This window comes from Felis catus, chromosome B3, assembly GCF_018350175.1.
Source record: "Felis catus isolate Fca126 chromosome B3, F.catus_Fca126_mat1.0, whole genome shotgun sequence".
Classification (NCBI taxonomy): Eukaryota; Metazoa; Chordata; class Mammalia; order Carnivora; family Felidae; genus Felis; species Felis catus.
Genome location: NC_058373.1, coordinates 73,402,992 through 73,427,187, shown reverse-complemented (window position 1 = coordinate 73,427,187; position 24,196 = coordinate 73,402,992). Strand labels below are relative to the sequence as shown.

Genomic DNA, 24,196 nt, shown 5'->3' with positions numbered 1-24,196 from the left:
ACCTATAAAATGGGGGCAACATTAGTGCCTGTGTCATTGGGTGTTACGAGGACCTCAGCAATATTGGTGTTTTACCACCTCCCTTTAGCTGGAAAGGGAAGTAGGAGTCCAGAGGGGAAAGAGGACGGGGAAGTCTGTCAGAAGGGGGAGAAGGGGCCCCAGGGGAGGGACAGTGAAGGTCCAGCAGAGCTGACCCAGGGTTGTGTGTGGGGCATCACTCTGCTCAGTCCTCTCTCCCCTAGAAGGCCCAGCTCCTCTTCGGTCTTCCCCTTCTCATGTCAGTGACCCAGCGCCTGGCTGGCAGCCTTGGAGGTGTGGGCCCAGCTGGTGGTGGGGAGCCCTGGAGAAGGGAGTCTGTGGCTCCCCCCTCAAACGTGTGGGGTGCAGTGGTGGGCAGAGCGCTGTCTCTCCTCAGCGCTTGCCCCGGTCCAGTCTCCTCTGAGGCCGCTTCCCTGGGTTCTGCCCAAACCTCCTCACAGATTCCCCTTGGCTCTCGCCTGGCTGCTCTAGCTCACATGTGCTGCTTTCGAATAAAGGAACTTGGAACCTTAGAAACTGGGTCAGGCCCAACGGACAAAGCGGGGTAGGGCCAGCGAAAGCAGTGTTGTCAGGTCTCTCAGGAGCCACAGGGCCCTCTGCTCTCCCTTCACCCTGCCTGACCCTGTGTGATCAGCAAGGCCCCTCCCGGGGTCTCTGGGTGGCCTCATGGGCTGGATCCCTCAGGCCCGGGGCACGTCAGAAGCACGGGACCTTGCCGGCCTCCACCCCACAATTCTCTCTGCTTATGAAGCCTCTTCCACCTCTTCCCCCTTTGTCTCTGGTCCTCTGTTCCCATCTCTCCCCCTTGGCTTCAGAGAGCATCTTGTGATTCCAGAATCAGGGCCAAACAATTTCCTCGTGATGGGGAAACCGCACTCCAGCCGTGGCAGCCCTAGGCTCCCCCTCCTCTTCCCTCTGGCAGTCCCCCCTCCCCAGGCTCCTCTACTGGCTCCAGCTGTGTTTTGCAGAACTCCCACTGGATAACATCTGTAATTGCCTCCAGATGCGGGCCACAAAAACACAAAGGGGCCATGAGCTCATCTTTGAGCTCCTTGCGACATGCACAGGCCCCCCGCCCCCCAGAGAACCCCTGGCTTTCTCGTGCCAGCTTCTCAGGGTCCCCATCCCCTCCTGTGAGGGTGGCAGGGTGGTGGTGTCCAAATCTGCTGAGACACACAGGCCGTGCCAAACAGCTGTTGGCAGGAGAAGTGTAGGAGGCCAGTCATAGGGTCAGGGTTCCTGGCTGGCAGAGAGGTGGGGTACCCCTTCTGCCAAAGCAATCACACCAACCAGCCCTGAAGAGCAGCTGGATGGAACCGCTGGTCTAGGTGGGGCCAGTGCTCTTGGAGGAAGGCTGTGGAGGGGGCCTGGGCTGGAGCCCGGGGAGGGCCGGGCTAAGGCAGGAAGGGAAGGGGAGGAAGAAAGAGGGCTGCTCCCCTTCAGCTGAGCTGACTCAGCAACTGAGCTATTCCTCCCCCCAGGCTGGTTTCGGAGGAAGGGAAGGGTGGGTGGACAGCCTGGGAACCCAGTCTGGGGCAGCAGTTTCGAAGAAACAAAGCCTTGTTATTCTTCCCTTCCAACCTGACCATCCTGCCTCTCCTGGGCAAGTGGGGTGAAACTCCTGTTTTGCCAGAGATAGGCTGCTCCTAGTAGGCCATGGGTTGCCTCTCTGTTCCTTCTGCTCCTGAGGCAGAGCCCCAGGCCTAGAAGAGGCTTAGATGCTGAGGGCTGGGGTAAAGGGCCGAGTGTCAACGATCCTGGGAGTCCCCAGCAGCAAAAAGACAGGTCTGGGGAAATGGAGGGTCTGCGGCCAGATCACGTGACAGGGTAGTGCAATTTAGGAAGATTTTCCGAGTGGCCTCAGCTTGACCACTTCCTCTTGCCCTTTGCAGCTCTGGGCCTCTAAAGTAACCTCTTGGCTAGGTTGGGAGAGAGCAGCTGGGCTCTGTGGACCACTTCTCTGCCCCGGTGGAGTATGTCCTACTTCCCAGCTACGGCCCTGAGTCCATGTTGTCCACCAAGAATAAACATAGTCCTTTATGAAAAATATTAAAACCCCACATCACAGAAAACACCGGTCAGGAGTGCCTTTTCCATTCATTTCTCTTTCTGAGAGAATGCAGCCACACAAAGAATGTGAAACACCATTTATTCTTTGTGGAAAGGTTGAACAAGGTCAAAAATGTCCTTAGAGGGCACTGACCCAGCCCCGCCCTGCAGGTTCCTGGGGTCGGATGCCTCTGCCCCCCCCACCCCCACCCTTCCCATGCCCCTTGTTAACAAAAAGGAACGATTTGAAGGGAATTCATATATAATAATTATAATAAAAATATACATTAAACAAAACAAAAAACCCAAACAAGACAAATTTAGCCGAACTGCCAGCACCGTTCATCCCACGCTCCCCCCACCCCCCATAACCTCCCACCCCTGACGTCCCTCTCCTCTCACTGCCCCCACAGGGTCTCACTCTCCCAAGTCCCCGGTACCATGACCACCTGTGGTGGCCAAAGGAGACTTCAAATGGGTGGACTGGGTGGGGGAGAGAAGGCAGGACACCGGCAGGATGGGCTGAGGGGCAGGGGCATCAGGAAGTGAGGGGCTAACCTGACTGAGACTCACCCAGGCACCTGCCGTCTCACTGAGGCCAGCTGAGGCTGCTGGCTGAGCGTTGCCAGCCCCTGGTCAGTCACCTTCCTAACTAGGTGGCCGCCCTCATTAAGGTCCCAAGTCGCCAGTCCCTGGATATGTGTTGTCTCTGCTGCTTTCTCTGGGCTCCCCACCCTTCCCATACGTGTACTCTGGTTGGAGGAAGGGCACCAAAGTGGAGGAGGTGTATGAGTAGATGTGCCTCTCTCGGGCCCTTCCTGAGAGCTCCAATAAAACATGCCCTTCCCTGGGTACCACAGTCCACCTTGCCGTGTCCCTGCTGGCCTGGCCTGCCCGGCCCCTGGCCATCCACTCCCACTGCACCTCCCTGTTAGCCTTTTGGTCCTGTCTTGTCCCCTCTGACTGCTCTGTTCCTTGGTCCCTACCCCAGCTGCCTGCATTTGAGCAAGATTCTTTCTCTGTGGCCTTCAGGTTGACCCCCAGGGCTCCAGACAGTCTCTGTCCTTGGCCCCACACCACCCCGGTAGCTGCACCCCCTGGTCTCCGCTCCTCTAACCTTGACATCCCCGGCTGAAGCTAACATTTGTGGAGGTAGGGCCGTCAAGGGTTTCTACAGCCCCTTAATGGCTCAGGCTCCTTCTGGGGAAGTTCTTGGGGCCAGGCGCAGCAGAGGCAGATCTTTGCAGAGAGGACTGACTCTGAGCTTTCCTCCCAAGGTCTTAGGGTAGCTGTGCAGCCCCCACCCACTCCTACTCTCTCAGGGTCTCCCCCCACAGCAAAATTATATTCCTTTTAGCCAGAAAGAGTGGTAGGAAGCTGCCAACGGGGTGCGCCTGGGGGCTCGTGGGGCTGGAATGCCCAGAGCCTCATGAGGTCAGAGTTCAGAGGTTGAAGGTACATCAGGGGATAGAAAAGGAGCAGATGCCCCCATTTGACCTTTGCCAGCGAGGTCCGAGGGTTCTGCCTTCAAGTGCAGAGCCAAGACATTCAGATGGGGCTGGACACACACCAAGCAACAGAGGCCCCCTGGGGGTGGGGGGGGGCAGGGGCTGGAAGGGGCGGCCCCTGATCAGCCCCCAGGGGACCCATCTAGGGAAGAAGCAATGCCAGGGTTGAGGTTGAGAGAGGCAGCCGTGGGACAGAAAAGAAGGGAAGTGGGGGGCAGGGTAGGGAGGGGGCTCGGGACAGGTGGGAGCAGCCCACCCACCACCACCTGCTGCCACTGGCCTTCAGGGGCAAAGTCCTCGTGGTAGGAGTGGGCGGGCGGCAGTGGGGGTCAGACCTTGTCCAGCAGGGAACGCTGGCAATAGAGCAGTCGTTTAGGGGTCCCATGGCGTCTGAAGAAGAAGACGGCGAGGCCCACGGCCAGCACCAGGAGCAGCAGCAGCACAGGCAGCACCACGGCGGCCGCGCTCACTGCCCCGCCACCCTCTTCGTCCACCTCGATGATGATCACCTCTGTCTCCTCCTCAGTTCCCTCATCTGGCCGGCCCCCCGATGAGGGGCAGCCCATCCAGTCCCGCAGGGCTGACTTGGGGTAGCCTGGCTCTACCTTCAGCTTCTGGTTGTTGAATTTCCAGTATTTGTTCCCCTTGTAGAAGTAAGTGAAGACTGCAGGGGTCAGCAAGAAGGTGGCAAGGAGAACAAGGGATGGAGGCAGCATCCAGAAGACCCACAGAGAGAAGAACAGAAGGAAAATCTGTGAGTGGAGTGACCCGGTTGAGCCAATCCCCAACCCCTTCCGAACATCGGGTTCCTCAGCTGCAAAAGGGGGTAAATTCTAGTGGCAGGCTGGCAGCATGGTGGTGATTAGGTATCCGATGTGCACAAAGCACTTTGCTCAGAGCCTGGCACACAGCAAGGGTTCTGCTGTTCTCATCATCACTGCTTTCTACGTGATACTGTCCATCTTTCCTCCTGTTCTTCCTTAACCCCCTGTCCTCATACCCCGCCCCCCCCACAGAGACCCTCCCCCGCTTGCCGCTCACCTTCATCGCTGCCCATGAATGACCCTCTGGGAGACTCAGGGATTCCTTCCCAGACCTTGATGTTTTTGGGGTACTCGCTGTCCACTGCCCTGAGCTCTTCGTTGAAACGGTAGTACCTGGAGGAGAGGAGAGGAGGGGAAGCGGTCGGGCTCTGGGCATGTCCTTGGAGGGTAGCAGGGCCCAGGACTGAATTCACCAGCGAGCAAAGGGTGGCTATGGACAGGGTGCAGGACAGGAGTTTTGAGTAATGAGGGCCTGTGGCCGAAAGTGGCGGAAGGTGGGGGTGGATGGGAGGTCCCAGGCTGCAAGGAGCCACCAGTAGCCTTTAATGATAGTGCCTGGCAGCTGGGGTGGAGGCACGGCGCTGGGGGCAGGAGGCGCCAAATGACCAGGTCTGAAATGGTGACCCGGTCACTTCCCACTCACTCAGCACCTAATGGAGGCTGTCTGTTGCTAGGCAATAGCAGAGGCTCAGCCAGCAACTTCTCCAGGGAAACATCCCGGGGGTAAAGTGGGTCCTCCTGTAGGACTGAGAGAATCTGGTGGTGGTATCTGAGGAGAGAGGCCTCGGGTCAAGAGGATGGGGTCTCACTTGTTTCCCCGGAAGAAGTAGGTCTTTCCATTGGGCATCCAGAAGAGAGCAGCATCAATTTTGTCAGTAGGCAGTCCTCGGCCCAGCTCCTTGATGTGCTTGGGGTAGCCAGGTTCCAGGGAAGCTTCGTCAAACACCCAGTGCTTGTCTCCTGGGGAGGAGAGAGAAGGGCACGATCAGGGTTCCACTTGGGCTCTTGCGGCTCTGGAGAAGTCGAGTGGAATCCACTCTTTCAGGGAGACTCTCCCCACACCCAGAGCACTAAGGTAGAATGCCTGGTTACCTTTGAAGAAGACAAACTTGCCATCCTTCCTCTCGTAGGCAGTGTTAATGGATGCGGGCAGGCCCCGCCAGAACTGGCCGATGGGCATGGGGTATCCATCCATCACCTGGTTATTCCTCACCCTCCAGAACCAGCGCTCCTGGAAGGCGTCAAGGTGGGGACAGGGCGTTATGTCTTGTAGCTAGTCCTCTGGCTCAGTCCCCAAAGCTTCCCACTGCCTCAGCTCTAGTTCTTAGTCTTCCGGCTGCTGTTTCCACCCAGCCTGCTGGGCATAGAGCCCCCTTGCCTCCCAAACCAGCCCACTTCTTCCTCTCACCTTGAAGACAAACATCTCCCCTCGGAGCACGGCCACGGTGTCAAAGTTCCCGTCGCAGATGTTGGGCCCATAGGTGGGGTTTTTGGGCTTGTCAGGGACAGAGGGCCTGGAGGTAGTCCTGGGTTGAGGGGGCATCTTGGTGGGAAACCCTGACTCACTTCCTGGTGTAGAGAACATGAAAGGCACTTTAGACTTTGTGACGGGGGAGAGGAAAGAACAGATATATGGGCAGACGATACCCTTGCAAAGATGTGGGTGGACCTTTAGAGGAGGCTGAAGCAATCAGCTGGGGCAGGACAGAAAAGGTGGGATCAAAGGTGAGAGAGGAATAAAATATATAGAAGAAATAGGGGTGGCTGGGTGGCTCAGTCGGTTAAGCAGCTGACTTCGCTCAGGTCATGATCTCGTGGTTTGTGAGTTCGAGCCCCGTGTCGGGCTTTGTGCTGACAGCTTGGAGCCTGGAGCCTGCTTCAGATTCTGTGTCTCCCTCTCTCTCTGTCCCTCCCCCGCTCATGCTCTGTCTCTCTTTCTCAAAACTAAATAGACACTGAAAACAATTTAAAAAATATATAGAAAAAATAACGTAAAAACAAGTGGGAGTGTAGGGTGGGTGGAGGCAGGGCCTGGCGGGGACGGGAGGAGACTGTAGGACATGGGAAGGAGAAAGGGTGCACGGGCCAGAGAGACCAGGAGGGAGAAGGAGCACATGTAGGCATACATTACTCACCATACAGTTGCTGGATGCCCCGGCGGTCGTCATCGGGCAGCACGAAGTTCTCTGTGTCCATCCACTGGTAAAAGGGTGCCATGATGGCCGAGGGATCGTTGGAATGTTCAAGGCCCAGGGCGTGGCCCAGTTCGTGCACAGCCACCAGAAAGATGTCATTCCCTGGAGGGATGGGGATGATTATGAGGGCAGCCTGGGCCCCTTCCCTCAGACTCTCTGCTTTCCCACCAGAGGCTTCATTTTCATACCCGAGGCTGGGCCTGTTATGTTTCCCACCCAAAAAGCCACCAAGCCAGTCAGCGATCTGTTCTGGTTGGAGGTGAGAGAGTGCTCTGGGGCCAGATATCAATACCAGGAAGATGTGTATTAAGGGGAGCTGAGGTCCTATCTGGGCCCCAGTTTCTCCCAGGAGTTGGAGGTGCCATTTGCCTAGAAAAGTGGGAAGTCTTTGGGAAGTCAATGATTGGGTGAGAGAAAGGACCAGATGTAAATAGCTCAAAATAAGATCCCTGCTCTCACTGGAAGTCAGACTAGGAGATGTTTGTAGCCCAGAGACTGTGGGGTTTGAGGTTTTGGGAGGAGGCGGGAGACCCCCCATGAAAACGATCACCGACTCTCCCCAGAATAAATGAGTCCCAGGGCTACCTCGCTCACCATTCAGATCCTCATTCCTGACAGTCCAGGGCTCGGCAGAGTCAAAGTGGGTGTCCCCTCCAATGTTGGGGCCTGGGAAATAGGCATGTGCCAGGAAGCCACCCTCGCCATCGAAAGGTGTGCTGTCACCATGGAAGCCCTCAGCGAAGAAGATCATGATGTCGGCCTGCTTCTCATGGCCCTCTCGGATATAGGCATAGGGTACCTCTCGAAAACGAAGTGGTGTGGCACTCTCCCACACGCGGAATGCCTTGCGAATGGCCTCGAATGTGGCATGCTCTCCCACCTTGGGGGTGTAATTCTGGATGCTGAGGTCCAGCCGCACGGGGAGAGGATGGGAGTGTGTTAGGATAACAACGGATAAAATTCTCCCTCCTTGCACTTTCCCAGGTTTGCGTGAACCGCCCAGCCACCTCTGCTGACCTGGCTCTTCCTGCTGCCTCACGATGCCTCAGCCCCAAGAACTGAGGGCTCAAGGGACCCCCAGGCTTTGGTTTTCTGGCCCTGGGATGTACCCCCCGCCCCCTAGGCTGCACCTTTCTCCAGGATTAAAGCCCCTTTCCTCCCCACTCCCGAGGACGCTTCACAGGAACAGAGGTGAGTAGGACAGGAGTCCTCAGTCTGTAAGTACAGTTGACAGGAAGGGCAACCCTGATGGGAGAAAGGCAACTTGCCTGTTGGACTCACCAAAAAGTGATCTCATTATGCTGCCATTTGAGGCCCTGGATGGCATAGCGTTTCCTTCGAACATTGGCCTTGATCTCAGCTCCAAACTTATCGGGGACACCACAGCGGGGGCGCCTCATGGCCCTGGGGTGTGAGATTGCAGTCAGGATAGTGTATGAAAGAGAAAGGTCTTCAGAGTGGGGGTGTGCCTGGCCTCAGGGTCAGTGTGGGAAAGGGCCAAGGTTATGAGGTCAGGGTGGATAAGAGAGAGTCTAAAAAAAAAAAAAAAAGTGGGAGTGTAGGCTGGGCGGAGGCAGGGTCAGGTGGGGATGTGGGGGGAGACTGTAGGGCATGGGGGAGGAGAAGGGATGCACGGGCCAGAGACCAGGGGAGAGAAGGAGCACATGTAGGCATACGTAACTCAGAGTCAGCGTGCGGGGTTGAGGTAGGGGGCAGGAGTCAGGTAGCAACCTCTCTGTGCTCTGTGGGTGCTGGGCAGAATTCCTGCCGGGGCCTAGCACTTACTTCATGGTGTCTGCATCAGCCTTGCCCGTCACTCGCAGACCGTAGAACCTCTGCATGGCAGCGATAGCAGCTGAGAGGGACTGGGGTGAGCGCTGTGTGTGCGTTCGCAGATCCCCCGGGGGCAGGTAGCCATACTGCTGCAGCCAGGCCTGTAGGGAAAGAAACGTGGCTTAGAGCATCCCCACTTGGCCCAAGGGGAGACTCTACCCCCTCACGGTGTCTGGCATGCACCCTTGGCTTAGGAGGAAAGGGCAACGAGCTCCCAGCCTGGCTCTGGCAGTGGGGCTGGAGGAATTCCCAGGCTGGACCTGAACTCTGGCCCAGGCCCCAGTAGGACTTGCCTTCTTGGGGCTGTGGGCTCAAACAGGGTACGGAGCCACAGCTCTGGACTTTGGCTGTGAACTCTCTTGAGAATGGGAACCCAGATGGCTCGTCTTCTCAGAGCTGAGATTCCTCCAGCACTTTCCTCCTCCGTGTCAGTGTTCTTGTAAATATAGCATGTCCTACCTGAGAATGGGTTGTGCCCCTCATGGGTGGAGGTGGGGAGGCCGAGGGGGCTCTATTTTGGTCCTGGCATGAGACCCTCTTGGGACAGGGATGCCATGCTTCCAGGACCCTCACAGCTGAGATCTTTTTGGAAAGGTGAGCAGAAAAGGAGCTAGGGCTGAGGCTGGCTGCTGAGAGGGGGAAGCCGGGACGTTTGGAGGTGTCGGGGGTGTGATCCAGCCACTGAGCCAGGATCCTGCCACTGTTCCCATCCGAGCATCTGACCTAGGGCATGGGACCTAAAGGCCCTTATTTAAGGTTCTCAGTACGGGCAGTGGGAGATGGGGGAGGTGGTAGAGACTCGGTGACTGTATTTTACTTAAGGTATGTTGTGAATTGTTCATAATATAAAAGCTGGCATGCTGCCTTAAAATAAAGTTAGGTTTTTGGTGTTTGACTGAAAGGTATGCAAACTACAAAGCCCTGCTGACGGGGGTGGGGGGGGGGGGGTGGAGTCAGCCTTTATTGTAAGAACAATGGAGTATTTTCCTAAAGCCTGAAAAGTAAAATGAGCCAAGGTGTATATGGAATATGAAAATGCTGGGATTCTCTAGGGGAGATACTACTCTGGTCCCTGTTCCAGCTTTGCCTTCTTAAGGAGTCCAGAGGGGGCCTGCACGTTGCCTGGGATGGAATCTGGGAGTGCAGAGGGGTGGAGGCTGCTGTTGGGCACCACATCCCTTATCCCAGGTTGTCAGGATGGATCTTCATGTGGCCCTTCACCTCTGGGCCCGGCCCGGGAAGTGGAGCAGTGCTCCTGCATTGGGGCTGGGGGTGATTCAGGAGCAGCTGACTGGAGACATGTGCCCGCAGGGGCAAGAATTGCAACAGGGTTCTGGGAAGTGATCCCCCAAGGCTGATGGGAGTTAGGGCCCAAGATGTAAACAACCCAGCCTTTCCCCAGCCAACAGGCCTGGCCTGAATAACCTTAGCACCACCCGGCTCTGAGAGCCCCTCCTCAAGGGTAGAGGAGGGAGCAAAGTTTAACCTCTGCTCTACCACAGGGGAGCAGAGCAGGGTGCTCCAGAACCCGGCTACTCTCCCCACAAGCTGTAGGCTTGCTTGCCCTGACCTGCGCTGGCTGATGCCACAGCTAGTGCCCGTGGGAGGTTGCAATGGCCTGTGCCCAAGTATGCAGGAAACTCCCTTTGCCCTTGGCCTCACCTGTAGGGTACACACACCCCAGGCTTATGACCCCGGGTGGGGGAGCCACTACTTCAGCTTTGGAGAAGCATGGGAGTGGCCTACTCCTGGAGCTGGCAGTCAGGAGGACTGAAGTCAGGCCCCTCAACCCTCAGGGAGCAAAGCTGAGGGGAATTCTGCTAGGGCAGAATGACAGAATAGAGGGTGGCAGAGAGGTGGAGAGAATCCTCATCTAGGAGCGGTGGGATCAACCCTCTCCCCCGTGAGTCTTTCAAGAAAGTAGGCAGGTCTAAATATTCACACCCACAAAGTGCCCCCCGCCCCCCCACCATGCACAAGAGAGAAAAATGGAGACTTAAGCAAGAAAGGGACTTCCCTGGAGTCAAAGAGAGCCACAAAGCCTGGAAAGGAAGTGCCCCCATCCCTCTCCTCCCAGGCCTAGGCTCTGAGCAAAGCAAGAACCACAGAGAAGACTAGGAGGTGAGGTTGGAACCACAGAAGAGAGGACTCTTGTGTCTGCGGCTGGGTGGGGGAAGGGCCAAGTGCCAGACAGGCCACGAGGAGGAGAGGGCTGTCCTGGAGCTGGTGCAGGACTCTGGAGGCCTGGTGGGAGGGACCAGGCTGGCTGAGGCCTGGCCACCCGAGCTCGCCCTCTAGATTGGCCTGGAGAGGGAGCAACTATGTTAGGTCAAAAAACTCAGTTGGCTGGCTTTGTCTTGAAAACTGAGTGGTCTGAGTATTCCCCTAGGGGAAAACTCAACAGAACCCCTCCCACCTCTGGCCTAGGAGTCCTGCAGAAGGTGGGTAGGTGGGTGGGTGGATGAGGGGAACTCTGGCTCTCCAGCAGGCCCTGGATCAGAGCCTCTGGGCCTGTTCCTCCCTCCGTGGCCCAGAAGCAAATGGTGGTTCTGGCACTGGGACTGCCCATGACCCACTTAAAACAGAGCCAGGGCTGCCGCCCCTCCCCTAGGGGGGCCTAGTGGGGCAGGGGAGGGAAGGCAGGGCAGGCAAAGTTGGCAGGGGACAGCCCCTAGATGTCCAGACTCCTTTTGTTAGGGGCTCTCCTTGCAGACCTCCGATGAAGACTCCAGGCCTGGACAGAGGATGCCTCCTCCAGCAGGACCCTGTCAGGCTGGGCCCCACAGCAGATTCGCACTCTCCTTGGCCACCCCCTCCCCAGGGCCACGCTTTTCTTTTTAGCCTCGGATCCCTTCGGGACAGAGAGAGTGTGTTCTTTCTGGAGATGTTTCCTCCGGGGGTGGGTCCAGGGCCAGGACCAGGAGGGAGGAAGCCAAGTCCAGATCCCCTCCCCCTTCTGGGGCCCTTCCCGGCCCCTCCCGACCGCACCCAGGCCCTGCCGGGCTGAGTGGGTTGGGATGGCCCAAAATAAGAAGCTGATCAAATTCGTCTCCCACCTTCACCCCAAAATAAGAGAGAGAGAGAGAGAAAGAAAGAGGAAAAACCTCCCCAGACAACTCCCACGCGGCTTCCTCCCGGGCCGGTGGGCCAGCGTCTGGGAAAGAGTGGGGGGGGGGGGGGTCGCCGGAGGCGGTAGAGACCCTGCGGGGTGCCCTGGGCCTGGCCCTCTCACCCTACTCCCCGGTGCGTTGCCCTCAGTCTCCCTGCAATTAACACAGAAAAGCAATTAACAAAAGCAACAAAAAGAGCCTAAAGGCGTCGCTGGAGGCGGGTGGTGTGAGTGGGGGTAGAGGCAGGAGGCGGCTGCTCGGCCGGCCGAGCCCCTGGCTCACAAGGAGAGCTTTGTGTGTACGGAAACGCGGCCAGGGCGCCAGCTCCGCGACCCTCGACGCCAGGGCTCCGGGCCGGGGACACAGAGGGGTCCGCTCGGGGAGGCGGGGTGGGTCGGGGGCCGGGGCCGCCAGGCCGTCCAGCCCCGACCCCACCTGGCGGCGCCTGCATCCACGGAGGGCCGGGACCGCCCGGGAGGCGCTCAGCGTGGGGGGCCCGGAGCCGCGGCGCCGTCCACCCGAGCCTCCCTGGCAGCCCCAGCGCCGGCGGGCGCGGGCGGGAGAGCGCTGGAGGGTTGGAAAGTTGAAGAAACAACGATCTCGCGCACAGGACAAGGAACCAGGGCAGCGCTGGGTCTGAGCCGAGTTCAAGTATTTACCAGGCTCCCTCCTGGTTCCGGAGCTGAACTCACAGCCCGGCAGAACCGGGAGGGTTGGGGTGGGCCCCGCTGTAAAGCTCTTCCCAGGAAAGGACTGGGGAAGAAAGTTGGCGGCGGGTCGGGGGTTGGTTGGGGGGAAGCAGAAGTTGGATCGACTTGGAAGTTTGGAGATGAGCAGGGAAAGGAAGGGAGGGGGTTCCTGCGGGCCGGAGGGCCAGAGACCTCCGGCGCCCTGCTCTCCAAGCGGGGGAGACCTGGGAGACCCCCGGCTCGCCTCCCCGGCGGGCGCGACTCCCGGCAGGACTGGAGGAGCTCACTTACTTCGGGGCTGAAGCTGCTTTGGGCCGAGCTGAGGGAGGCGAGCGCGGTGGCGAGCGTGAGCAGCGGGAGTAGCAGACCGCCGGCGGGCCGTGGGGCAGGAGACATGGTCCGCGACTGTCCCGGCCGCCAGCCGTGAGGGCTCCGCAGTGGGGCCCAAGCCCTGGGGTTGTGCCGCCACTCCCTTGGGGCGCCTTTGTCTTCGGTGGGCGCTGAGTTTGGATTCCTAGACCGTTGTCCGCTTGGAGATGAGGGGATTGCTCTTGAAAGCGCCTGTTTGCTCGTCCCCTCTTTTCTGTTTTTTGATCTTTCTTCTGCTTAGTCTGCGAACTGGATCCGCGAGCCCTCTCTCACTCTCTCCTCTGGTCCCTCCCTTCTCCCACAGCCTCTCCGCCCCCGCCCCAATGCCCTCCTTTCCCGGTGCGGACGTGGTTGTTTCAGCCTGAATCCAATTACAGCCAAGAGCCGGGTAAAAAAAAAAAAAAAAAAAAAAAAAACCCTAAGTTGCCTTTCTGTGGTGGAGGCTGCCATCTGCAGGGGTTGAGGCCACAGCTAAGGACAGGGGTCTGGGGGGGGGACCCAGCGGACGGGATGTGGGAGACTTTCTCCCCCTAAGCATATTTTGGGTGGCTTGAGTCCTCTGGTGTTCAGCATTTGTCTCACCTCAGAGTGGGAAGTACTGGGAAGCCCAGTGGTTGGCGCAAACGAGTTCAGAGTCTAGGATGACGGTGGTGAAGGTCTTCCATGTCCAGGACACCTGGGTTGGGGGTTTGTCCGCTGAGACCTGTGGCTCAACCAAATTGAAACTTTTGCCCCTGGATCTCGACAACCACCTCCATCCCTCTCCTGCTGCAAACATGCAACCGTTATACAATCCACCCACCCACCAACAAATTGCACAACCACATTGGGTCTGGGGGTTCTTATGGAAAGACAAACGCACTCCCTTAATTATCATCGTTTGCAATCTGGCTGCTCCTTTAATTAGAGCAGGCTGGGGAGGAAAGAGGTACAAGGCCATGGAATGTGGGGAAAGGCAAATCAAATTTAGGGAAACTGTTAGACCAGAGATTGGGAATTAGGACTTTGGGGGTTTAGCTCCCCCTCTACACTGGAAAAAGGCAGTTCAGGGACTGACTAAACTGATAACAAAATGTGGAGGGATGCAGGAGAAGGGAAGGGCACGCTGAAGTGGATAGTGGGGGAGAGAGACAGATAAGAGGTTGAGTTAGATCTGGAAAAGCAGCACAACAGAAGCAGGAAAAGTGTGGGAGACAGAAAACTCGACCATCAGCGAAATCTAAGATCCCAGAATTGCATTGGTCAGCGAGAGAGGAAGGAGGTTGTGGGGGGAAGAAGGGAGGGAAAGAAAGCAAGGAATAAAGGAGGCTGGACAGAAATTAGGTCAGGTAGGAAGCTCCAGAAATTCTAGAGATCCAGGAACTGTTACAAGTTTGTGGCGGGATAACGGAAGAAAAGCCCAGTGCTCTGTATTGTAACTGGAGCAAAGGTCCTTTTCCCCCAGAATCCGTGATCAATTAAATGAAAGCTTTCCCTGGGTCCCGGACAGCTAACAGGTTTGTGGGAGATATATGATGGGTATTAGATACCTATGCCATGGTGACTGTTTGGGGGCTGAGCACCTACCTCCAGGGCTCCCCTACACAAAGTGCGGTTGGGAGGTACAGGCCTCTCTCTAACCAACCTCTGGAATTTTGCCAGAACCAAAGAAACCTCAGAATCCAACTCTTTAGCAGAACATGCGACACCCAAGTCTGGTTCTTCCCATGTCAGTGTTCCCAGTGGGGGTATCCTCTTGGGCCATGTATCTGAAGCTTAGGAAAACTGACACCAGTCGCTTGCCAAGAAATGGACCTCAGCCGGAAAGCCTTTTTTATCAAAGCATTTATTAAATGAGTAACTGCACACAGCCTGAGCTGTGTATGGGCTGTTAAAGGCTTGAGTGCCTAGCTAACACCAGGAAAACTGCTGCCCCTTTTTCGTAGCAGTTCGCAGAGCAGCTACTGTTCATAGTTGGGCCAGTCCTATGGCTCGTGAAGGAGGGAAGCATCCCAGAGCGAGGTTCCACTGAACTGGAACGGAGCCAGTGATGAGGGCACTAAGCCAACTCTTCCAGGCAGTGATCTTACAGGCTGTTCTTTCTGGTGTCCAAGCTCTTGTGCCGGGAAGACAGATGGGGAACGTGAAGGCTCTCTTCTGACCAGGATGAGGCATATAGGTGATAGAGAAGAAAGCCAGAGAGAGGCTGGGAAAGGGAGACAGGTACTGCTTTTTATTGACTTGGTAGTGGGTTCTGCAGTAGAGCCCCTTTGGGTTTAAGAGCGTTTTTCTGTTTCCCTTCTTCTTCCTGCAACTTCTGCTGCCTGAGCTGCCATGCCTGTAAGCCAGCATCCATTTCCTGTGACAGCAGTACAACTCGTCTCTGAAACAGACAGGAAAACAGGGTGGATAACATCTGGGGCTTGGGCTCTGCACATATATCCTTTCACTCACAGATCAAAGGCAAAAGTTTCAGCTGGAAAATGACACTGTTGAGTGGGGAGGGGGACCAGGTCCTGGGTTGGGAAGTAGGAGGAAGGAGAATGTGTAGCAGAATGTCTACCACTGGTTCCCACCCTCGGAGTGCTCACTCCATTCCCCCCTCCTCAAAGCACTGTAAAAACCTTGAGCTGTTAAAACCTCGGTATAGGGGGTACGAGTTAGCTTATGTGTCAGTACAGCTCAAGACAAATTAAAATGTAAAGTTTTTTCCCTCCAAGTACACACAGGTTGCCCTGGCTTGGGCTCTAGCCACTCACTGCAAACTTCTCCCTTTGGGCTGTTCTTCGAAGCTGGCCTTTCATTGGAGGCGCAGGGCGGCCATCTGCAGAAAAAAAGACAAGTATTAGAGATGGCTGACAGCACCGTGTGAAGGCACTGTGACAGGGACAAGGGAAGAACCAGTCTCTAGTTCCTTTCTTCCACTTTCACACCTGTGATGGCTTAGTTCTCCAGAACCCATCCCTCAGTGTCAAGGGTAAGATATGCCAAGAATAAGCTCTGAGGCACACTCCTACTCGATTTCACTTACCCCTCATTGTCCTGGAATTCAAGGTCCTTTGAAGTGCTGAATCTCCTTTTAGCTTTAGAAACCCCCCCACTCAAGCAATCTGATCACCGTTCCACTCTCCGTGAATCTTTGCTGAATCCCATCTCACTCCATAATGAAATACCTTCTTTTCCTTTCCTTTCAGCCCAGTTCTCATCCTTAGGCCCCCCACCCCTCCAAGCCCTATCTGTCCCAGAAACCATTCTCTAACCTTTTCAACTCTGTCAAATCTCTTTATGAAAGAAGTGCATATTGGTTCTTTATTATTCATCTATTTGCCTTGGGACATTTATTGTACTATTGCTTTTTTTTGTTTGTTTGTTGTTGTTGTGTTTTGTTTTGGCCTTATGTGGCACTTCAGATCCTCTTGGAAAGGGGTAGAGCACTGAACTATTACTAATTTTTAAAGATGTCATGCCGTTTTCCCAGCCAGACTTTCATGGATTGCATCCCTAGATTTCACTGTAGTGCAGGGTAGGCACACAACCACATAATCAAAATTCTATAAATATCTGCTGACTTGGTGAAAAGATGCAATATCTGACCTGAAGTAGTTAATAATGGAGCTGAAGAAAAAGGGCACTTACTTTCTACAGAGTAAGAAGCAAACAGTGAAAAGTCTGCCCAAAAGTTTTGTGGAAACTGAGAGATACAATTAAGTAACATGTCCAAGACTACAAGTTAGCAAGTAAAGAAACCTGAATTAACACTCAATTCCAGAGTCTTTCCAATATTCCATACTACTTCTGGGAGGTGCTAGGCTTCCTACAGTAAATAACGAACAGAAAAACCTTCACCATCCTCTTCAGGATCACACTTCTATAGAATCCAATAGGGTATTAGTATTCAGGTCTCTGTGCTGTTGAACGGTGCCTGGCTCCCGCTCAGTTCTAGTCCTAGCTTTGCTATTACCTAGCTGTTTGATCACGGGAACTCTGAGGCCTCAGTTTTCCCACCTGTAACTGGAGTCCCATATAGGGAATGGGGAATGGCTTCAACTTTTCTAACATCCCTCCCTTCTAGGTCTAATATCTATTTTTTCCTTCTTCCTTTCCTTTCCTTTCCTTTCCTTTCCTTTTCCTTCCTTCCTTCCTTCCTTTTTTTTCAAGGGAAGACATTTTTCTGAAGGGAGCCCGCCATCCTCAGTCCTCACCCTTCTACCCCTCTCTTCTGAGATGTTCATTTAGGCAGCCTTTCAAAGAGTTCTCCCTGCATCTGGTACCAAATTCTCAACAATGTACTCACCAGGTAGAATGGTGGGTCTTTCTACCTTTTTAAAAATCGTCGCCCTTGAGAAACGTAAAGATCTTGTCACTCCCTCCCCCCGGGGCGCCCCAAGTTAGAATTATCTTCTCACCCCACAAGATCCTGTCTAGCTGCACTTTCTATAGGCATAATTTAAAATACAAAGTAACCAGGCTGCTTCTCCCCAACTCCAAATATAAAGTTCAATACTATGTTCACTCACACACATCCCCGCCTTAACCCCCTTCTCCCTCCCACCCTCAGTCCAGGGACGTTCCATCTCGGCGAAACTCTCTTAGGGACAGTTAACTGTTAGATCAGCGCTCACCCGCGTAAGACCAGTCTGGGAGCTCCGTAAGGGGCCCGTAGCCAGAGGGGTTAGCAGCCAGGCCCTGCCTGGGTGGAGAAAAACATTCCGGTGAGGATTCAGCCCACCTTCTGGCACCCCAGGACCCCCTTAAACCAGTAACTCACTGGAGTCGCCACTGACTGCCCGCCCGAGCCGCCACGCTACTGTGCAGCTTCCGGACACCTGCTGGGAAAACAGGGCAGAGTTGGGAGAGAGGCCGTGCACTCAACTCAGGGGTCCTAGCCCTGCCCCCGCGGGCCCCTGAGCCCACCGACTCCACACCCACTTACTCAAAAGCAGGGTACCTAAAGCAGCCATGCTGAAGTCGCGGAGCCGGAAGTGGGCGTGGCCCCGGTGTCACGCGCTACGCCGCATGGGAAGTCGGAAGCCGCCATCTTGAATCTGGTTCTCAATCACGGGCCCCGCCATCTTGGGCCATTGTACGGAAGAGAGGGACAAAACTGCGGCCCTAGTATTTAGGCGACAGTGGTTGGTCTGCGTATGAATCGTCAGTACTGGTTACATCCTCAGTGGAAGTCGTGTCCTAGACTGAATCGTTCTGAGCTGCTCCAGCGATCTCTGCGCAGCGGTGTCTAGTCCTTTGAAATTTATGCCATTATCTTAGGAGTTCCCTTATTCTGTCTTCTGCATCACTGTAACATGTTTTTCCTCAGCCTAGGTGTCAAATCTAGAATGAATCGGAAAATTTGGGTCTCCGTCCTTATTTATTCAACACAATTGAAGAGCTTATGTGGCAAGCATTGTACTAAGTGCTGGGGATTCTGCAAAACAGACGTCATCACTATTCTGATAGCGTCCCCAGTCTAGCGAGAGAAGACAATGATGATCACCCACATTACTGTAACAGTACCGTTGAGATTCTAGCAGGTGCACAGGGATGCAAGAGCACCTAGTTCTGGGGATCCCAAACAGATCAGGTTCTGGCCACTTGCCACTGACAAAAATCCAAAGGCAGACAGACAGTGGTGAAACCAGAAAGGGATTTAGTTCAGTGAGACCAACACCAGGAAGACAGAGGTCAAGTGTCTGAAAGCGCTGAAAATACTTCCAGGTTTATACAAGGAAAATGAGGGGCAAAGGTGGGCGAGTACCTGCAGGGGGGCAGTGAAGGTCAAATCTATCAGTGTTTTGCTTAGAGTCAATCATGGGTGGTGTTTTGTGTCTCAGGACAGTGCTTATTGCTTGGGTTGTTTCATTCTCCTCAGAGGTTGCTATGCCCTCAGGGTCTTCCACCTGAGCCAAGAGACTGGCTGGAAAGAACCCAACCAAAGGGGCGCCTGGGTGGCTCAGTCGGTTAAGCATCCCACTTCAGTTTAGGTCATGATCTCCCAGCTCGTGGATTTGAGGTCTACGTTGGGCTCTGTGCTGACAGCTCAGAGCCTGGAGCCTGCTTTGAATTCCGTGTTTCCTTCTCTGCTCCTTTCCTGCTCCTGCTCTGTCTCTCTTCCTCTCAAAAATGAATAAACATTAAAAAAAAAAAAGTTTGAGGTCAAAATGGAGGCAGCAGAAGTCAGAAGTCCTCCAAGATGAGTGTTGGCAAGTACCCATTTGTAGCTATAATGGGAAGTTGATCTGGAGAAAGCTGAAGGCTTTCTTGGGGAATAGGTCTTGGAGCTAAGATCCGATTTCAGTTTTACAAGGGCTACCACCACATATTGTCTAATATAATCCTTGCAGCAACAAGGCAGGTACAGAAGTACCCTCTTAACCATGGTTTCACTTTCTGCAGTTTCAGTTATCCACATTCAGTTGCCCTATAGAAGCAGATGCTCCTGACAAATTGTGAGGTCAATAGTAGCCTAACGCTAAGTTACAGTGTCCATATTTCACCTCACTTTATCTTATCACCTACAAAAGAAAGATGAATATGGTACAATAAGACATTTTGAGAGAGATCACATTCACATAACTTTTATCACAATATATTGTTATGATTTTTATTGTTATTAATCTCTTACTGTGCCTGATTTTAAATTAAACTTTATCATACGTATGTCTATATGGGAAAAAAACCCCCATAATATATACAGGGTTTGGTACTACCATGGTTATAAGTATCCACTGGGGTTCTTGGAACGTATCCCCTGTGGATCAGGTAGGACTACTGTATTGGTACATAGAAAACACAGATCTGTGGCTCCTTCCCTCTTTTGAATAATTTATTTGTCTTGGGGAACTCATTTATCTTAATTTTTTCATAAAAAGCTTAGGGGCACCTGGGTGGTTCAGTTGGTTGAGCGTGTGACTCTTGATTTTGGCTCAGCTCATGATCTCATGGTTCCTGAGTATGAGCCCTGAGTTGGACTCCATGCTGATGGTGTAGAGCCTGCTTGGGATTCCCTCTCTCCCTCCCCCTCCCCCCTCCCAAAATTAAATAACCTTAAAAAAAAAAAAACTTAAGTGTCCAACTTGATTCAAGTCATGATCTCATGGTTCATGAGTTCGAGCCCCACGTCGGCTCTGGGCTGACAGCTCAGAGCCTGGAGCCTGCTTTGGATTCTGTGTCTCCCTCTCTCTCTCTCTGCCCTTCCCCTGCTTTTGCTCTGTCTCTCTCTCTCTCTCTCTCTCTGTCTCTCTCTCAAAAATAAATAAACATTAAAAAATTAAAAAAAAAAAACCCTTAATATATGACATCTTAAAACACTGAAGTAAGTACAGATGCTTTATAAATGGTGAAGCTCCTACACAAGTGCCCATTACCGTGTGCTAAGCTAGACACTTAATGCGTGCTGACTGGGGGAAACTGAGGGAGTGGTGCAATGGCCTATCTGGAAGTTTATCATTTCCTTCTGCAAGACTGGGAAGTTTTTCCACAGGAGGTGGCTCTGAGCTGTGCTTTGAAAGAGGGGAAGGGTGGATCCTGGTTTAAGAAGTAAAAGCAGCTGTTTCAATAACAATAAGAGTGGTATAGCTAGGGCTGAACCAAAAAAAGGATGGGAACAAAAGAACCTTGACTATAAGCCAACAAATGGATCACCAAATACTAGGCAAGGGCAATAAGACAGTAAGGAACTATTACCATCTTGCATTCATACACTTCATTTTCACCTATCAAAACACTTCTATATAAATGATTTCACATGATTTTCATAATACATCTGTAAAGTAGATAAGACAGTCCAGGAAGCAATCGTACAGATTGCTTGTAGTTTTCAGAGATCAGGAAATGGAATCAAAACGTGGCTGTGGATTTATAGTTTGACAGTTGCAATAGTGACTGGATGCCACTTTCCCAAGCCTGGCTCCGTATACCTTTGGCTGTTTCTGAGATAGACAGCTGAGGTAGACAGCACTGGAATCCCATTACATAGTTCCCAGTTGGCAAATCAAATAGTAGAAGCCAGGGGCTGGGAAAACAACCTTCGTGTCAACAGTCAAGATTGACAGGAAAGATGACAAGCTGGCTACCACCATCACTATACAAAATAGTTGAACCAGCAATATTCCTCTCTTTCAGTAGCTCACACACTTGGGGGACACCATCGGTTTGCAAAATTATTATTATTATCATTATTATTATTATTATTATTTAAATATTTTATTTATTTATTTATTTATTTATTTATTTATTTATTTATTTACAAATGTTTATTTATTTTTGAGAAAGAGGTAGAACACATATTGAGTGGGGCGTGGGCAGAGAAAACAGGGGAACAGAGGATCCAAAGCAGGCTCTGCACTGACCTCAGTGAGCAGCTGATTGCGGGGCTTAAAGTCAAGAACCTAGAAATAAAACAAAAGCAAAGAAACCCCCAACAAAACAACAACACCCCCCCCTCCAGAAAAAAAACCCTCGAGATCATGACCTGAGCTGAAGTCAGATGCTTAGCCGACTGAGCCACCCAGACGCCCTTGAAGATTTTATTTTAAAGTAATCTCTACCCCAACGTGGGGCTCAAATTCACAACCCTGACATTAAGAGTCACACACTCTACTGACTGAGCCAGCCAGGTGCTCTGAATTTGCAAAATTATAAAAAAGGGCACACACATGAAGGTGAACAAATAATGTGAACAATATAAATTCTGTGTGCAGAAATGAACACGTGCAATGCTTGAATATCTATGGGAGTCAAGGAGCCAGAGCTGGAGAACTTTGGGGGACAGGATGGGAAGTTTAATTGGGAAAACTGAGAAATGTGGGAGGGGAAATGTCTTTGGAAGGAAGACGAGTTCAGCTTTTGACGTGGTTAGTATGCTGTGGACAATCCGTGGGTTGTAAATAGCAGGAAATATGGTTTAGGATTTTGAGAGAGAGAGAGAGAAAGAACACTAGTGCTGACAGCTAACATCAGCAGCCTTCTCAGGGACCTCATAGAACACTGTGGCAGGGGAAGGGGTCTGGCAATTGGACAGCTCTCCTTAATGACTTCATTAGACTCATGAACCACAGGAAAGTGGCTTTGTCATTCCAAACTAGATGTTCTTCAACCTCTGGACTTCATCTGGCAAAGGCTGGAATTAAGAGCAATGGGAAGCATCAGGAATCTGAGCTTCATGTCTTTCCTCTCTTAAACTCCTTGCTTCTCAAGGAATACAGCCTGTATTTTGGTTTTAATATTTTGCCACCCACTCATGTTTTTGTCCAGTATGTTTATTCAAATATCCTTCTGTGTGTTCCGTACACAGTAGCTTTTGTACAAATGCACTATTCTAAGAAATTAGGTGCTTTTAATTTTATTTATTAAAAAAATTTTTTTAATGTTTATTTACTTTTGAGAGAGAGAGAGAGAGACGCACACACAGTGCAAGTGGGGGAGGGACAGAGAGAGAAGGAGACGCAGAATCCGAAGCAGGCTCTAGGCTCTGAGCTGTCAGCACAGAGCCCGACGTGAGGCTAGAACCCAGGAACTGCAAGATCATGACCTGAAGAAGTCGGATGCTTAACCAACTGAGCCACCCAGGTGCCCCACATGCTTTTTATTTTTATTAAACTAAAATTTTTTTTTAGATTATTTATTTTGAGAGAGTTTGTGAGCTTGAGCAAGGGAAGGGTAGAGAGAGAAGGAGAGAAAGAATCCCAGGCAGGCTCTGAGTTGTCAGCACGGAGTCCTATGTGGGGCTCTAACCCATGAACCCCACGAGATTATGACCTGAGCCAAAGTCGGACATTTAACTGACTGAGACACCCAGGCACCCCAATTTTTTTTTGAATTAAGTAATCTCTATGCCCAACATGGGACTCAAACTCAGGACCCCGAGATCAAGAGTCACTGACTAAGCCAGCCAGGTGCCCCTGGGAAGCTAGGTGCTTTTTAAATCATCGAGATGAATAATGATGATGTTGGAGAAAATATCAGTGAAACTGACTCAGGGTGACCAATTCCATTTCATTTAGTAACTCGTTCTCCTTTTTACACGCCTATGACCAAACTGAAGTTTGAAGAGCAAACTATTTGGGAAGTATCTTATTTTACCTTCCTTCATTATCTTCCTCTTTAGGACCACTCAACAACAATCACTGTCAACCCATGCAAGAAATGTGGCAACTAAAGGCCACCCCTACACAATATGTTGCTTTGCATATTATTTCCTTAACACACAATTTATTGTAACACATTCCTTTTCTTTCCCCATGGCTGCTAAATCAATTCGGGCTAAATTTTGTGTTAAATCATCTAGCTTCAAGATGGGTAAATTATGACCTTGGGCTACTTTTTTTCTTGCAGCTGGGAAATCTCTCAGCTGTGTGTCATTTCACCAGAGTGGTCTTTTAAAAAGAAGTCACAGAGCCTGATGCAGGGCTCGAAATCACCAACTGTGAGGCCATGACCGGAGCCGAAGTCTGACGCTTAACTGATTGAACCACCCAGGCGCCCCACACCAGACTGGTCTTGAAGGTGGGTAGCTCTTGGTGAATTTCTGCAGAGTGGCAATGCTGGCTTTAAAAATGCCACAGTTGGACTGTCCAAAAGGTGTACAAACAATCGTATTATTTACAAGTCATCTTTTAGCCTTAACACATGGTAAAGCGTTTCCAGATCCCTTTCCTTGAATCAGCTCAGCAACACCCTTTGTTGTTGGGTCCACACTGCCACTAAGACTTCAGATGAAAGATGCTTTGGGCACTCCAGCCTCTCCGACACCCGAGAACGGGATATTTTTGGTTAAGTGCTGCCTCCTGGCGGCAGCTCTACTGCCCGACACCTTCCCCTCCTGGTGGAGACCACTTCCTTTAACTGGGGATCTCGAAGCTGATGCAACAGCTTCCCCGAGGGGGCGGGGAGTTGAGACGCCCATCCGAAAGACCCCTCCCCTGGCTCCCGGCGGGCGCCGCTCCTTTCCTCCTCCCCCACGGGACTTTGCAGTCCAGAGTCCCTCCGGAGTTTCAGCTTTGCATCTCCGGGCCGGAGGCGGGGTTGCCAGGGTTTGGGGCTCTGGCCCGACCCCCGTCGGGCAGCCAGCGCGAGCAGGATTGGGAGGGTGGGAAGAGGAAGCTGAGCGTCCCTGGGGCGGAGGACGCACCCAAGGGTATCCGCAGACACTTCCCTGTCCCAGGGGTAGCGCAGCTGTGCGTGAGCGAAGAGAGGGCAGGGGAGCGGGTTGCAGGCCACCTCGGCTCTCGGACCCTGGCGCCCTTCCCTCCACCCACCACGCTCCCCTCCTCCAGCGCTTCCTGAAGCCCGGGGAGGGGCGGAGGCTGCTTGGCCAGGGGGAAGGAAGGGAAGGGGACGCCGGGTGGGGTGGGTTGCTGGTCCCTCAAGGCAGACCCCGGTTTGGCCTCCGTATCCAGACCTGGACGTCGGGGGCGACCAAGCTTTTAAGAGGAGCATTGAGGGTGGGCGGCGGCTGGGTCGGGGTTTGGGAAGGCGAGGTCTCGGGGCTGCGGATACGGAACACCCAGGGGCCAAGGGAAAGAGGGTACTAAAGGGAGCCGGCAGGGGAAGGCGAGGCGGGGCTGGGGGCTGGGGAGTGTGGGAGAAAGGGGCAAAGGTGAG

At 53.1% G+C, this 24,196-nt stretch overlaps 2 protein-coding genes and 1 long non-coding RNA gene across 10 annotated transcripts; 1 reads left to right on the top strand and 2 right to left on the bottom strand.

Annotated features, from left to right (window-relative positions):
- Positions 1–2,171: 2,171 nt before the first annotated feature.
- Positions 2,172–12,922, bottom strand: MMP14 (matrix metallopeptidase 14). Its single transcript, XM_003987454.5, has 10 exons — positions 12,539–12,922; positions 8,401–8,549; positions 7,897–8,019; positions 7,210–7,517; positions 6,556–6,717; positions 5,829–5,989; positions 5,513–5,651; positions 5,230–5,380; positions 4,638–4,753; positions 2,172–4,260 (listed from the first exon to the last, which is right to left on the bottom strand). Exons 1-10 carry the CDS (start codon positions 12,641–12,643, stop codon positions 3,926–3,928), a joined length of 1,749 nt encoding a protein of 582 aa, XP_003987503.1. The 5' UTR covers positions 12,644–12,922; the 3' UTR covers positions 2,172–3,925.
- On the top strand, positions 4,239–24,194 carry LOC123386016. The gene is made up of 3 exons (XR_006599398.1): positions 4,239–4,350; positions 7,600–7,806; positions 22,928–24,194. It is a non-coding gene; the product is annotated as an uncharacterized LOC123386016 (long non-coding RNA).
- On the bottom strand, positions 14,423–18,570 carry MRPL52 (mitochondrial ribosomal protein L52). 8 transcript variants are annotated; one of them, XM_003987453.5, is made up of 5 exons: positions 17,529–17,623; positions 17,364–17,424; positions 17,218–17,285; positions 15,355–15,419; positions 14,423–14,978 (listed from the first exon to the last, which is right to left on the bottom strand). In XM_003987453.5, exons 1-5 carry the CDS (start codon positions 17,554–17,556, stop codon positions 14,829–14,831), a joined length of 372 nt encoding a protein of 123 aa, XP_003987502.1. In that variant the 5' UTR covers positions 17,557–17,623; the 3' UTR covers positions 14,423–14,828. The 8 variants fall into 8 exon arrangements, with proteins under 8 accessions (XP_003987502.1, XP_006932783.1, XP_006932784.1 ...); XM_006932721.4 differs by having other exon boundaries at positions 17,364–17,421; positions 17,529–17,609; XM_006932722.3 differs by having other exon boundaries at positions 17,544–17,571.
- Positions 24,195–24,196: the final 2 nt, after the last annotated feature.